The sequence below is a fragment of the Rutidosis leptorrhynchoides genome, chromosome 9 (genome assembly GCF_046630445.1).
Source record: "Rutidosis leptorrhynchoides isolate AG116_Rl617_1_P2 chromosome 9, CSIRO_AGI_Rlap_v1, whole genome shotgun sequence".
In the NCBI taxonomy this organism is placed as follows: Eukaryota; Viridiplantae; Streptophyta; class Magnoliopsida; order Asterales; family Asteraceae; genus Rutidosis; species Rutidosis leptorrhynchoides.
The window spans coordinates 321,798,671-321,815,178 of NC_092341.1; the positions used below are offsets into that span (position 1 = coordinate 321,798,671).

Here is a 16,508-nt window from a genome sequence, read left to right on the forward strand (position 1 = left end):
TTTAAACTTTCGTAATCATGATGTTTGACGTGTTGATTTTAGTTTTATGCCCATGGGTTAATTGTCCTTTGTCCTGGATTATTCAATATGTCCGTCTGGTTTTTGTCCATAACAGTCCATCGGTCATAAATTTAAAGTGCGAGTGTCCTCGTCAAATTATCCTTATATCCGAAGTCAAATATTCCAACTAATTGGGGACTTAAACTGTAACAAGATTTTAATACTTTGTTTAATAATTGCACCAGGTTATCGACTGCGTGTAACCCAAGGTTTTAATACTTTGTTAACAATTATGCCAAGTGTCCTTGTACATAATTTCACCCCTGTTTTAATAATTTCATAGACTATTAATCCATTCCCGTGTCCGGTTAAATGAACGATTATTCGTACATATAAATATCCCGCCCATCGTGTCAGATAGAGTGTATATGGTTATTTATAGGGACGTCCAATTGTAAATCTTTATATTAAAATTAACAAAATATCATTTTGTTAAACAAATATAAAGCCCATTAATAGCCCATAGTCTAATTTCCACAAGTGTCGTTCTTTTGTCCAAACCTCAATTATGGTACAAAGCCCAATTACCCAATTTTAGTAATTAGCCCAACATCATGATTACTTCGATTTAAATAAGCATAATAATAACTTAGCTACGAGACATTAAATTAAAAAGGTTGAACATAACTTACAATGATTAAAAATAGCGTAGCGTTACACGGACAGAATTTCGACTTACACCCTTACAACATTCGCTAACATACCCTTATTATTAGAAATTAAAATTAAAATTAAAATTAAAATATAAATATATATATATATATATATATATATATATATATATATATATATATACACACGTACGTTTAGATAGAGAGATTAAAGGATATTTAAAACGTTAAGAATGCGCGAGCTTTTATAGGCATTTTTGTCCAGGACAGCTCCGCGAGTTGCGGCATTTTTGCACTACAAACTCCGCGAGTCGCGGAGTTCGTAAATCCAGCTCACACAAGTTTGGATCCTAGTCTGCCGACGGTTTTAATATATAAATATAATATATATATATATATATATATATATATATATATATATATATATATATATATATATATATATATATATATATATATATATATATATATATATATATATATATAATTTATATAATTAATTAATTATATATTATATTATATTTATATACATAGTTAACTTGTAATTTTTAGTCCGTTGCGTCGAGCGTTGAGAGTTGACTCTGGTCCCGGTTCCGGATTTTCGAACGTCCTTGCGTACTATTTTATATCGTGTACTTTGTGTTTTGCGTCTTGTACTCTTGTCATTTTTAGATGTTTCTCATTAATAATTTGAACCTTTTTTATTGTATTTTATACTTTTGAGCTTTTTGGTCGTTTGCGTCTTCAATTCGTCGAATCTATCTTTTGTCTTCACCTTTTATTATTTAACCGAATATCACTTGTAAATAGGACAATTGCAACTAAAAGCTTGTATTTCTTGAGGAATAATGCTATGAAATATATGTTCGTTTTTAGCATTATCAATATACATCTACTAATACCTAATTTGCATTGTATTTTAACAATTACAACTTTTTTATAATCAAAATAATAGAAGAAGGATGAGGCTTTAATGGAAAAACATTTAAGGATTTATTGGATAAGGAGTTATTGTGAGGTGAATTAGGAGACATGCCGGGTAGGAAAATCACATACAACAATGGAAAAGGGTTTGGATTGGGGTAAGGGAACATCGGTAGCTAGTGAACCAACCCCTTTGTCCAAATTGATGTGCATATTATAATGATTTTGCATATTATAATGGGTGATGATGTTTCGCCAGGCTCCAGTGAGCTACCGGGGACCGCTGGATGGGTTGACAAAGTCAACACATGGCTAACATGTCCCTGCCGATACACATGTTTTTGCAACAATATTATAATGATTTTTAGAAGCAAAAAGAGACATTATGACAAGCTTTTAAATCCCTTTAACCGTAAACTACTCTTTTCAACTTTTCAGAAACCTTTTCCATCAAAAAATGGGCATCCTTGGAAGAGTGACCGATCACAAGGCTTTGAAAATTCAAATTTGCATCACCAACAGCTTTCTCCATCCTCCGACACGTTTTCAGACAAGGATTAATATTTTCCGGTGAGACCGTAGTTACAGTGAGTTCTTCATTTGCTTTGATAGTACTTTGTAAAAGGGAGTTATACTCATCAATAGTTTCGTCAGACACTAGTTCAACATCTTCATAAAAAACAAATTCTTCAACCTACAACATACAAGTAGAATTCGTTACGTTAGCCATGCCATATTTGTGGATTGGACCAGGATCGTTCACCTCAACCAAAGCAAACAGAGAATTTGCTCGTTTAAGACGATGAGAGTTTGTATCGATGTGAATAACCCTCTCGAAGTTTTTTGGCGCTTCAATCGCGCAGTCTGAAGAACAACATTCGAGGGAAATACCCTTTATAGTTAAACAAGTGATTCTCGAAAAGGAAATTCTTCTCTGGACCATCGATATAACCTCCAAGAATTCCAACGCATTTATCGTCGGACCCATTCTCATCCTAAGAAAATTAGCTTCATCGGTACCCTGAACGATATAACCATACAAACCCCAAACAAAAACACGTCTAATGGCTACATTTCGACTTCTTAATTTGAATAACTAAATCAATTTAACAGGAATTTTATCAATAGTAAGTGTTGAAAGATACAAATCTTCGCTGATTTCTTGATGTGTAGAAAGGTTGATACTTGACTCAACGTGACCTGAATTCTGATGATTATCAAATGCCATATTTTTTACGAACATCTCATTTTTGGCATATCCGACATAAATCGCTCTGCCATTTAAAGTCTTTTCATTCATACCCGAAACCACTTTGACAGCTTGAAATGAACTTTCAAATTTCACCAAAGCGAAGCTACGATCTTGTTTTCAAGATATACCTTGGATTCTCCTAAAAATACACAGATTGTTTGTAATTATTGACGTCGTAGTGTATCTCGAAATTCCGCCAAAAAACAGTAGATTGTTAACACCTTGTAAGGTTGCTCTCATCGTTGCCGTCCAAGAAGCCGCCCACAAGTCCGTCCACAAGGACCCCGATGGCAGTAGCTGTTCTTCCCTTCCGCCCAGGTGCCGCCTACAAGCATCGCCCTCTTTCTCGTGCTTTTCTATCAGATCTGTGGACGGGTGGACGTATGAAGGTGAATAAAAGGTTAAGTCATGACTTGTACATCTTGTTCCATTATTTGTACCACTCAATATTTAATTAATATAGTGGGTCCCAATTTTTATGAGAAAGTATGTCATGGTTGGGAGTGTTTAGTCCTGAGTTTAGTTCTGGAAAGGAAGTGCTGATTTGGCGCTAATGTGGCACCCAGGACTAAGTGTGAAGGAACTTCTCCCTTATGAGCACTCTAAGACAAAATTAGATTCCGTAAATCACAATTAACTATGATTAAAGCTTTATTACTTTACATGTTCTATATTTTCGGATGTACTACAAGGTAAAAATGAAAAATCTGATGAGGGGCATGACAAGCGTCACTATTTGATGGTGATTCGTGATATGACATCAAACAAATCAGATTCATATTCCCACTCTTGTCATAAATGAAATCTTGCATACAAATAACTCCTTTTCCATTTTCACTTTTGGTTTCTTTTTTATCCACTTTTAGCGACACTTTCATATTCTCCCATCCCATTTCATTCCACAAATAAATAAACATGTAGTCTAGAAACATAGAATTCAAATCTAATTATTCCAAGATTTTATATAACTTAGTTGATTTATTTACATATCTAATGCTTGATTACAAGCAGATCGACATAAAGTACTAATAATAATTTATGATCCTAGTCACATATATCTTCAATTGATATCAACATGTTTAACAACACATGTTCATATTTCTTGATCAAATAGTCGGTAGCAAAAGTTGATTGAACGCAATCCTATCAAATGACGCCACTTCATTGCTACGATCACTTGTACCTTCCGCTACAAATCTTGAACCACCACCATTTGTGTTGAAATAGTAGTCCATTTCGTTAATATCCGATTGCTCAAATGAAAAGAATGGAGTAGGGGGGACGTATTCTGTCCCCCACCGGTGCAAGTTAGTATCGGGAAGTTGTGGGAGGCTAAATTGCACCTCGGTTTTGCATTTTTTAGGGGTAGTTGGCTGATATGGGAGAAGTTGCGGTTTGATATGGTTCGAGTTTAGGTTAGTTTGAAAGGAAGGAAATGTTGGTATGTGTAGTAGTGATTTAAGGTCATGATCATTGATATCTTGATGATTGTCGCCAAATAAAAATGAATTTTGGAGAGGTTGGGATGGAGGGTGCGTTAAGGGTGTTGTACCTTCAAGCAAGGGGTTTTTAGTAATTTCATTAGGGGTAGGAGTTGAGGGTGATTGTGCTATTGTTGATTGGTGGTATTTGAAGTTAGGGTAGTTTTGTCCACCACTTGATTTCTTTTCACTTACTTTGTGAAACATTCTACAGATCACCCATTCATCCTACAAAATAGTGAGGACTGTTATGCATAAATAATAAGTAATGATTTTTATACCATTGTGTTAAGTCACATATCATTATATTTACATTACGTTGCATTAAAGTACGGTAACACAATTTAAAACACGTTTAGTCGTTTAAAGATAAAAAAACACAATGTATGGATTAACTTTCAAAAACATAAATAATGCTCACGTTTGTTGTAACATCCGTCCCACATCGGTTGGAGAGGGGAACGAAGCATGCCTTATAAGGGTGTGGAGACCTTTCCTAGCATGACGCGTTTTGGGACCACGAGCACAGCAGATCTCATGAGAACTCTGCAGTTAAGCGTGCTCAGGCAAGAGCACTACCAGGATGGGTGACCTCCTGGGAAAGTGTTCGTCGTGTGTAGTCGCTAAGAAAAATCTGTGAGCAACCTACGGGGGAGACAAGGGTACGTCCCTATCTCTGCAAAGCGGACAATATCATGCTACGGGGAACGTTAACCTGGGGTGTTACAGATGGTATCAGAGCTAGGCCCCGGATCAAACGTGCACAGCGAGGACGCTGTGTCCCATTAGGGGGGAGGATTGTAACATCCGTCCCACATCGGTTGGAGAGGGGAACGAAGCATGCCTTATAAGGGTGTGGAGACCTTTCCTAGCATGACGCGTTTTGGGACCACGAGCACAGCAGATCTCATGAGAACTCTGCAGTTAAGTGTGCTCAGGCAAGGGCACTACCAGGATGGGTGACCTCCTGGGAAAGTGTTCGTCGTGTGTGGTCGCTAAGAAAAATCCGTGAGCAACCTACGGGGGACACTACCAGGATGGGTGACCTCCTGGGAAAGTGTTCGTCGTGTGTGGTCGCTAAGAAAAATCCGTGAGCAACCTACGGGGGAGACAAGGGTACGTCCCTATCTCTGCAAAGCGGACAATATCATGCTACTGGGAACGTTAACCTGGGGTGTTACATTTGTTTTACTAATTTAAGGGTTTCTATATATATGAAAATTGGACTTTCATACTTCAGTTTATTTTGTGTAACGATTTCAAATTTAATCAACAAATGAAAAAGAAGAATGATTTTTTCAAAATTAGTTAAGGGTTGTCGTTAAACTTTATAAATGTCTTAATATAATTCAATAAATCATCACTGGAAATTAAATATATTATCCTTATGAACAAGATTTATATAGATTTTAATGAAAGTATTTAGGGATCATGTTGAATAATTTACTTTAGTTAAAACTGTAGTTACCACAGATTTTTCCAGGATTTATAAACCCAAAATGGAAATAGTGAAATGACAAACTAGTCAATCAAAGATAGATGGATGGATTGAAAGATAGGTCAATAAAGTCAACTTCAACAAAACGACAAATTAATCGCATAGTTGAACTAGTTAAAACTGTCAAAGCATATAGTGGTTGTACCTTACACGTGTGCCGATAGGAAAAGTCACCATCAAGGCGGTACTCATGCATTACCCATTTAGTTTTTTCACCATGTGGGGCCCTACCCTTATAAAAAACCAAGGTCTTTTTCATACCCAATAGAGTCCGACCCGAACCACTACTATAAACCTCCCGGTCCTTGCCCGTCGCCTTCCAATAACCCGCACCCGTGGCCCGGTTCGTCCTCAACCCGGTTGGGTATTTTCTATCTCTTAAACTATAGAAGTACCATTCTCTTTCTCCCATCTTTGCCACTTCTACACGAATCATACATTAATTAGCATCTATCACAATTAATTTAAAAATTGTACGTTAAAAATATATAAATTGATAATTAAAAGTTCGGTAAAGAGTTTGATATATTTATTTTTGTTTATTTTTTTTTATTACAACTATAAAAATGAATGGAAGTTCATTTTATAGAGCGTTAACGTGTTAATACATTATATATGTATAGTTGAGAATTTGATAAATTGTACATCATCAAATTCAAATGAAAGATAAAATAAAATTTGATTTTGTTTTAATTATTGGTTTGTAAACCGTACCACTATACAATTATTTATCAATCGATGCACTTTTCGTTTTTAATAGCCACAGGAAATGTCATGAATGCATGGTACTCCTGTACAAGTCTATTTGCGTATAGTACAACTTATACATCAAGGTTGACAGCAGTGTGAAGCAGAACCCCTTAGGTGTAAACATAAAGAAAGATTGCATGTTAGAGATGATATTGTCAGAAAGTGAATTTACATTAGATTTTGTGGCCAGTTAATTTATAAAACAAATCTTCTGAGACAGTTGAATGCATACAAACACATTACATCACATATATAAATTTTATCATTATAATATTATAATATATTACGTAGTACTGTATATAATTATACTGAGTAATATAATTATTACTAGTATATACTCCCTAATAATATATAAAATTACTTCAACATTAATATATTACTCCGATATATTTTATATATATATATATATCATTATACTAACATTTAGTAATAAAAATGACTAAGGAAAAGTATGGGCATATAAAGCTGTCATATAACCATTTGATGGATATGTATGTATTTAGTACTTGGATTTAATTACTACCCTCAATGTAAATATCTTAACTTCGGTTAAGTTCTTGAAGAATTAGGTTTTCAAGAAACTTTAATAATGAAAAAAGAATATGTATCACTTGTGTATTACGTAGTAGTAAATAACATATATATGCAAGGAATATTCATGATAACTATGTCATTAGAAATTAAAAGTTGCCTTAAATTGTATGTCTGATATATCGATGATGCAAGTGTCATCATCAAGTGTCCCTAAAATTTGTGTTTGACATGAAAATCAGCTTTTTAATGTCTATAGTATACATACATTTTTTAATAAATAGATTGAAGTGAGTGTTTTGGAGGTGAAAGTTAAATTAAAGCTTAATTAAATGGATAAATCACCCCTTAAGTATGTGTGTGACTTCCTAATTGTGTTTTAGTGGTGAATGTATAAAGGTAAAGTGTCCTTAAAATGTGTGTGCTTAATTGATGGGGAAAAAAAAGAGAAGGTAAATCTTATAAAGTTTTGCTGATAAAAGTTACTCTAAAGTGGTATCCCAAAATTGTGATCTTGAAGGTGATAGTGTCTCTAAACATGTGAGCATAAAATCATATATAATGGTAAGAATAATATTCTCATTTCTAACTAGTGTGTGTTTGAAAGTGAAAGTAACTCTCAAAGTGAGTGAGTTTGATGGTGAAATAAAATTAACCCATAAATTATTTTATGTATGTATTCAAGTAAGAGCTTATGGTAAAAACCAAAAACTAACCTGGTAACTCCCAAGGTTCACAACGGTTAAGATCAACTTCAGCAATATGAACACCAGTAAAAGTAGAATTGAAGACTTTAGAAGCAAGATAAAAAGTGACAAGTTCTTCATCAGTTGGATGAAACCTGAACCCAGGTGGCAAACCACCTGCACCATTTTGTTGGTCTAAATCATCAACACCACTTGAACCACCATTGCATGTGGCACCAAGTTCACAAAGGATTTCTTCAATACCAATCATCATGAATATTTTATTTTATATATTTATATGGCTTAGATTAGAGAAAGAAAGAATATTAGTGTGAAAGTGTTTGGATGATGGAAGCACTGAAAAAAAGTGTGAAGGGAATTTGGGAGAATATAAAGGCTATATAAGGGCTCTACAACCCTAAGGGACAACACCTGAAAAAGGGTCCCAATAATGGGTACAAAGACAAATTACCAAAATGAAAAGATATGGTTTTGTGTTGTGATTATTTATTTTGATTTTGATATGAATAAATCTTATACTAATAAATTAAATTAATTGAAATTTTTGAACAAAAATGGTTATAAATTATTTTTGAAGTTTAATAATTGTGTCTAAATGACTGAAAGTATGCTTAGAGTGTGACTTGTGTTTAGGCCAAATTAACTAAAATTGAAGTCAATAGTTGAAATTTATTTTTGAAGATGAAAGTTTAAGTTTATTTTCTGTTTGATAAATTATTCGTATCTCAAACTTACAGTTGTAAATTAATTAAAAATGACAATATAATAAAATATATAGTCATATTAAGGTTAGATTATTGTGTAATTTGACATTTTAAAAGCTGTGAGTTTATTTAAAAACTAGTTGTGATGCGCTTATATTTTAAGAACTTAATACTCCGTATTTCAAAAGTTATACTTTTGATCACCTACTAAATAAATTTGTGAGATAACTTATTAGGGATCGGATTAAAAAAACATAGATTTGAAACTCCGTTTTATAAACACTCTAAACACATCCTTAGTATAGAAATTAAGACTTACTTTTGGATTTTATTTGTATTATTTAAGGTAATTTCTAAGTTTAAACTAATGGCACCTTGGAAGTTTTATACCGAGTACATTAATAACACAGTGTTAACAACAACTTTTTACCGTAGTATAAGTTACTAATAAATTCAAAGAATAAAAACGAAGTTCGGACGGATGTTTGAGGACTTTATTGACAGTTTTATGAGGTATAATAAGCCACATCAATCTAAAGAGATGCAAAGTTGCTAATTTTTGAGCAATATAATTTTCAATGTTTGCATGATTATTTTTAATCCTTAGCACATAGGTGCAAGTGTATGGGCTATGGTCGTGTTCTTGGAATTGTTTAATGTCAATGTGTATGTGTGGAGGTATTGTTGCATGTATAAAGGTTTAGAAGTTGTAAGGTTTCATGGCTTGGTTTTTCTTCGCCTACAATTTGGATATGAATATATGATATGATTGCAAGGTTTATAGTTTCTATTTGAGGGAAGATCATCTTGTTAGTTGTCAATGGATCAATTCTTCTAGGTTTTGTATCAAGTTTAAATTTCTTTAACAAGTTTCCTTCAACGTGATTCAAGTTTTTCTCGGTGGATTTAAATGTGGTCGTGTAAATATATTCAAGTAGTTTAATGTATGAAAACTTATTTTGTTGAAGGCTTTTTGTTGCCCCTTTAGAAAATACCTTTATTTTTTTTTCTCGGGAAATAAAATTAGTAAGTTTTCTATTATCAAAAAGTTAGGGGTTAATGGATGCTAGACTCTAAAGGAATTTTTTCGGTCAGCCTACTTACCAAGTTAATCTCGAAAGCTGAATGTTGTAATCTCCCTACGGCTGTTACCACCCTCCATAATAGCCTGGTGCCTATAAAGGTGGAACTTCGTGTGGCGGGCTAGGCAATCCCGACTACCAACTAGGGTTGAGCTCGACAAGAGTGGCATGGATTCAGGCTCTATCCGGTGCCCGTTATGTGATAATGATCTTGAAAAGGTTGAGCACGTTTTGTTTAGATGTAAAGTTTCTATCGACATTTAGGGAAAAATATTATGTTGGTGGAATATTGGACCTCCATGTGACGATCGCTCCAAATCCATATGGACGAACACGTCATTTATTGATTTCACTGCGAGGTATTTGACCTCTATATGATACGTTTTGTAAACATTGCATTCTTTTGAAAAGGCACACCATAAATGAATATTTAAATCAAAGGTTTTCGACATCTGATGATTTCTATATATAGACAATCACCATAAATAATAGTTTACAATAGTATTTCCGTTGACAATGCAGTCAAAATAAGATACATGGTGATGATTTGGTGAATGCAACGTTTCCTTGAAAAAATATGCCATGTAAGACTCCATGCACATAGCTTGTGTAACATATAATCAAACAGCGGAAGACTTCTAGGGAACCTGAGAATAAACATGCTAACAAGTGTCAACACAAAGGTTGGTGAGTTCATAGTTTTAATGTTTCGTATAATCTGTATATAAAGGTGGATCACAAGATTTCAGTTGTTTCATCCAGAAACGTTTATCAAAATATTCTACGAAATTGAGCACCCTGGTAACTAAACTTTAACGTATATATAATTTATACCCTTTGTATAATCATCTTAATAATACACGTACACCAACGTGTACGCTTCTCAAATAGCATACGTCCGTTAAAAGGCTAGTGCTCTAGCTCGGACGGGGATATCAAGCCCTATGGATCCATATACTACTACTCGCGCCCACCAGTTCTTATAACCGGCAGTTACTAGTTACCAAAGCTAAGGGATTTTCGATTCAAACTCAGTATAGAATTTAGTATGTACTTGTATCCATTGCGTTTAAAATAAAGTGCATGTATTCTCAGCCCAAAAAAAATATAGATTTCAAAAGCAATTAAAAAGGGATCAAATGAAACTCACCTTAGCAGCATATAAAGTCGTTCATCAAAATGTGATTGAAACTCGGATTACCAAATAATCGTAGATCTCAACCTAGAGAACATATGTTGGTCAATAAACGTCTATCAAGCTAGGTCATAGTGTATCACAATCCTAATGCTCGAGATCGACATACAAAAGTTATCTAATGTCGTTTCAAAAAGTCAATTTTGACAGTTGTTTAACAAAACGAGACGTACCTTATATAAGGATTCATTTACTCGGTTGGTGATGTCAAAGCAGAGGGGTATAAAATACTATTAAATTTTAGCAGAAAATACTATTAAATACGATACAATTTTACACAAGATATTTATTTATTTATAGAATGGATATACTTAAACCTTGCTACAACACTTATAGGCAGTGTACCTAATCGTACAGTAGTGTAGTTTTTAGTAAGTCCGGTTCGTTCCACAGGGAAATCTTTAAACAAAGCTCAACGCTATATTAGTTTACTTTTATAAAAATACAAATATATATATAAGTAATATTATTATTATAAAGGGGGGTTTTTACCGTTTAATGACCGGTTTGTCGATTTTAAAACTTTAGTCGCAGTTAAAACCTAATGTAAAATATTAAATAAATACAAGACTTTAAATTAAAGCGTAAAGTAAATAACGATAATGAAATTGCGAATAATTAAAAGTGCGATAAAATAAAATAACAATAAATAAAAGTGCGATAATTAGAAGTGCAATTAAATATAAAATAAAGGAAATTAAATATGAAATAAAAGAATTATGCTTATTTAAACTTCCGTAATCATGATGTTTGACGTGTTGATTTTAGTTTTATGCCCTTGGGTTAATTGTCCTTTGTCCTGGATTATTCAATATGTCCGTCTGGTTTTTGTCCATAACAGTCCATCAGTCATAAATATAAATTGCAAGTGTCCTTATCAAATTATTATTATACCCGAAGATAAATATTCCAACTAATTGGGGATTCGAATTGTAACAAGGTTTTAATACTTTGTTTAATGAATACACCAGGTTATCGACTGCGTGTAAACCAAGGTTTTACTACTTTGTTAACAATTACACCAATTACCCTTGAATGTAATTTCACCCCTGTTTTAATTATTCTAGTGGCTATTAATCCATTCCCGTGTCCGGTTAAATGAACGATTATTCGTACATATAAATACCCCGCCCATCGTGTCCGATTGAGTGTATATGGTAGTTTATAGGGACGCCCAATTGTAAATCTTTATATTAACATTAACAAACTTTCATTTAGTTAAACAAATATAAAGCCCATTAATAGCCCATAGTCTAGTTTCCACAAGTGTCGTTCTTTTGTCCAAACCCCAATTATGGTACAAAGCCCAATTACCCAATTTTAGTAATTAGCCCAACATCATGATTACCTCGTTTTAAATAAGCATAATAATAACTTAGCTACGAGACATTAATATAAAAAGGTTGAACATAACTTACAATGATTAAAAATAGCGTAGCGTTACACGGACAGAATTTCGACTTACACCCTTACAACATTCGCTAACATACCCTTATTATTAGAATTATAATTAAAATTAAAATATAAATTATAAATATAAATATATTTACGTTGAAGAGGAAGAGAAAAAGGATGATAATTTTGATCAGAATTCGGGTTGATTTATAGCCAGACTTGAAATTTGGGGCTCCGCGACTCGCGGCCAAATACCCTTAAAACTCCGCGAGTCGCGGAGAGGTATTTTCAGTTTACACCCTTGGAGTTTCCTGCTGCCGACGGTTTTAAATATATATATATAATATATATATAATTAATATAATTAATTATATATTATATTATATTTATATATATAGTTAACTTGTAATTTTTAGTCCGTTGCGTCGAGCGTTAAGAATTGACTCTGGTCCCGGTTCCGGATTTTCGAACGTCCTCGCGTACAATTTAATATCTTGTACTTTGCGTTTTGAATCTTGTACTCTTGTGATTTTGAGACGTTTCTTATCAATAATTGGAACCTTTTTGATTGTCTTTTGTTCTTTTGAGCTTTTTGGTCGTTTGCGTCTTCAAATCGTCGAATCTGTCTTTTGTCTTCACCTTTTATTATTTAAACGAATATCACTTGTAAATAGAACAATTGCAACTAAAAGCTTGTCTTTCTTGAGGAATAATGCTATGAAATATATGTTCGTTTTTAGCATTATCAAATATTCCCACACTTGAGCGTTGCTTGTCCTCAAGCAATATTGTCTTGAAATACTAGAATCACTTCTTTATTCTTCACACTTTGTACATCAGTGATTTCTATACGGCGGTATAAACAATGGTAGTAACGATATGGTTTACAGTCCCACATGACTATAAAAATTTAGATCCATTAAGGAAATTGGATCTTTATGAAAACATTTGATCTTTTGAAATCTAGTTTTTACCCTAGATAAGTTTTCCGGAATAACCCTTTACCGGTGTTTGCAAAATATTTTTGTGGGTTTGGTGGGTTTCAGATTTGAAAATTTTAGCTCAAAACTTGCGGTTTTGTGTCACCCACTTGCTAACCTTGTATTTGGAAAGCAACACGTCCAGTTTACTTGTTCCGTATATTACCTTTCGGCAAACTACCGTCCGGTTGTAAAGGAAAGCGTTGAACAAGCAACTGTTAAGGCAATGTCCCGTGACATGCTTTTGATTATGGTCTATAACGTGTCGGACGCAATTACTATCCTTGGTAGGAGCAATAGTAAAGCTCACCCTTATAATTTGTCGGTCTGGCACAAGGTCCTGTCTTTGACCATGCTATGCAACCACCGTTCTTACGGTTGACACCCGATTTAGTTCAGGTGACCTAATGAATTCCAGGTGAATTCCTAGGATTTTACGTTCAATGGTAATGAACGCATTGAAAATAGGGTTTTCAGAAAACAAATCGGTTTGTATTTTTGATCAAAATATTTTCTCGTTTAAGCTCGAGTTTAGATATCATCGAATTCCATGAGTTTGAATTCTCAATCTTTAAGGTCAATCTCTAGGATTGAGTAATATCAGTCTTAAAAGCTGATTTTTAATCTTTAAGGAGATTATCCTTTCTGGGGATCTGATTCATTAGTCTTATCCAGCTAATTTGCATGGTGCCCCCCCCATTGTACGAGATAAATCCTTCTCATGGTTAGGATAAATCTGACCACTTGGCGACCCTGTTTGATGCTGAGGTCCGTGGATTTCCTGCTGATTTTAGTGATGACTTTTCTAGATTTTTCGTCAACCTACAGCTGGTCTGAACGACAACTTCATGACCTAAATCAAGAAGCGCGTGTCTTTTTCGGAAGACTTTACTTCCTTTTAATGATGGAATTGATTCATCGTGTAGATCCATCTCTTCTTTTCTTTCATCGGGTAAAACAGTTTAGTTTAGTTCAAAGCAAAAGTATTTTCAGTTATTTGTTACAGATATATGTGACATATGTTTTAAAATAACTCGGTAAATTTTCCCACACTTGGCTTTTTATTTTTCTTTTTATCGTCCTCTATTTCATTTTAAATGAATTTTGACATTTTAGTTTGTTTCTCAATTTATGTCCTTTCCGAGGTAACAATAATTTCGGTGTTAAAACCTAGTTTTATCGTTCATAAATATGTATAAACATGATTTTAATTCATTTAATTGAAAATTTTGAAAAATTTTACTAGAATTGGGTAGTCAGTATATAAGACTAGGGCTGTTCTTTTTTATCAGAGAGCACTAGATTCTAATACAACTACTGCTTTACTAGTATTTTTAATGGTAACCAAGTGTTTAATATAAAAATTTTTAAAATCCGAAAGAATTTAACCCCTTCCCACACTTAAGATCTTGCAATGCCCTCATTTGCAAGAAATCAGTAACAATTTAAATTATTGAGGGTGATTTGTGTGAAAATGATTAAATTTTTACCAAAGTTTCCAAATATATTGGCGTTTGTTTGCTGAATGATAAATGGTGCACTTCATTTGTTCATTCCGTCTTGTTGTTATTTCACATATATTTTGCATCTTGTCGTCAAAATTAGTTGCTTTTGCTGAACTTAATGCCAGTCTTTGAAAATGCGTTGTTTTACCCTGTTGTGTACATAAGATAAACTGCAAACATATATACATATTTTTGAAGTTTGGTTTATTACCCCACATTCAAAAATTATTAAAATCTAAGAATAAAAGTTAGAAATTATAAAAATGATTACAATATTAACAAAAATATTAAACATATCAATAATTACAAATTACAAAATAAAAATAAAAATAAGTAAACTAAGGATGATATTGGTACCAATAGGGGTTCCACGCATAACCATAAGTGCTATAGAATGCTTCGGCAGGGTCATACGTAGGATATGGTGGCTGCATCTCTATCGACCAAGGAGGGAAGACGGGTTTCGGTGTAGGAATATAGTTTCTACCTATATGTTGGCAATGTGCTATGATCTGGTTCTGATGAACTTGCCAATCTTCAAATGCTCTCTGTCTAGCATTTTCGTATTCCTGAGAAGCTATAAACCTATGCATTTCTTGCATCTCATTCCCCCCTCCTACATTACCTTGTTCCTGGTTTCTCTCTGCCTGTGGATGTCTACCATTGTATCGTACTGCGGCGTTATTTCGCCGCTTCAACACTTTCGCACCATGGTATACATTTAAACCTATAGTGTAGCGGGGTTCCGGCTCTTCTACTAATAATCCCCCCCGACTTATATCCACACCGAGATATTCACCAATCAAAGTAATAAAAATACCACCTCCTATTATGCTATGTGGACGCATCCCTCGAACCATAGCTGATAAATAATAACCCACACAATATGGTATACTTACAGCGCTGTGTGGGTCTCGAATACACATATGGTAAAACAAATCTTGTTCATTTACCTTTTCTTTGTTTTTACCCCTTTGTGTAATCGAATTAGCTAAAAATCTATGTATTACTCTTAATTCGGCTCTATCTATATCCAAATAAGAGTAGTTTCCCCCTTTAAAACGGTGATGGCTTGTCATTTGACTCCACACACCGTGTGTATCAAAATTTTCATCTATTTTCCTACCGTTTAGTATCAATCCTCTACAATCGGCAGACGCTAACTCCTCAGGCGTATATATACGTAAAGCCTGAGCCATGTCTAGTAAAGACATGTGGCGCATCGAACCGCCTAACAAAAATCTAACAAAAGAACGATCGGTTAAACTAGTTACCCGATCATTCAACTCTATACTACATAACAACTCTTCACACCATACTTTATATACAGGTCTGCGTATGGTGAATAAACATATCCAGTCATTAAAATAAGAATTACCATACCTCTGTACCAGTAATTCCCTAATTGGCCCGGCCAATTCTACAGCTTCCAAGGGTCCCCATTCTATGACCCTCGGTACCTCAACAACCTTGGAATGAAGAGTATGCAAACCCCGTTGATATTTTGGATAATCTATCCAAAGTCTGTCAAATCGCAGGTTCGGGTGCAACTGTTCCAAGTGCATATCTGAAAAGGTCATGACTGGATGAGGTACATCCTGCTTGTAGTAATTATCTACCTCCTGTTGTTCCAAGTTCTCAGCAGGAGCATGACGGGCTTGGGATGAAGATTCACCCCTTTCATTCTGCAAAACACATCAAACACAAATTTTGTGCATCCAAATATGCATTAGTGTCAGCAAAATCATCAATCAAAATAATTACAATGACATTATCAATTTATATCAAACTTAAGCTTATTTTCACATTTTTATCAAATCTACACTTTTTCAA

At 34.0% G+C, this 16,508-nt stretch overlaps 1 protein-coding gene across 1 annotated transcript; it reads right to left on the bottom strand.

Moving 5' to 3' along the window:
• Positions 1-3,953: 3,953 nt before the first annotated feature.
• Positions 3,954-8,064, bottom strand: LOC139865711 (protein CUP-SHAPED COTYLEDON 3). Its single transcript, XM_071853791.1, has 3 exons — positions 7,824-8,064; positions 5,972-6,249; positions 3,954-4,556 (listed from the first exon to the last, which is right to left on the bottom strand). The coding sequence occupies exons 1-3, from the start codon at positions 8,062-8,064 to the stop codon at positions 3,954-3,956; spliced, it is 1,122 nt and encodes a 373-aa protein (XP_071709892.1).
• Between the last annotated feature and the right edge of the window lie 8,444 nt (positions 8,065-16,508).

Coding starts and splice junctions, on each gene's coding strand:
- LOC139865711 (XM_071853791.1), bottom strand. CDS start 8,064: ATGATTGGTATTGAAGAAATCCTTTGTGAACTTGGTGCCACATGCAAT. Junction 6,250..7,823: donor TGAACCTTGGGAGTTACCAG/GTTAGTTTTTGG, acceptor TGATTCGTGTAG/AAGTGGCAAAGATGGGAGAA. Junction 4,557..5,971: donor CCTATCGGCACACGTGTAAG/GTACAACCACTA, acceptor ACTATTTTGTAG/GATGAATGGGTGATCTGTAG.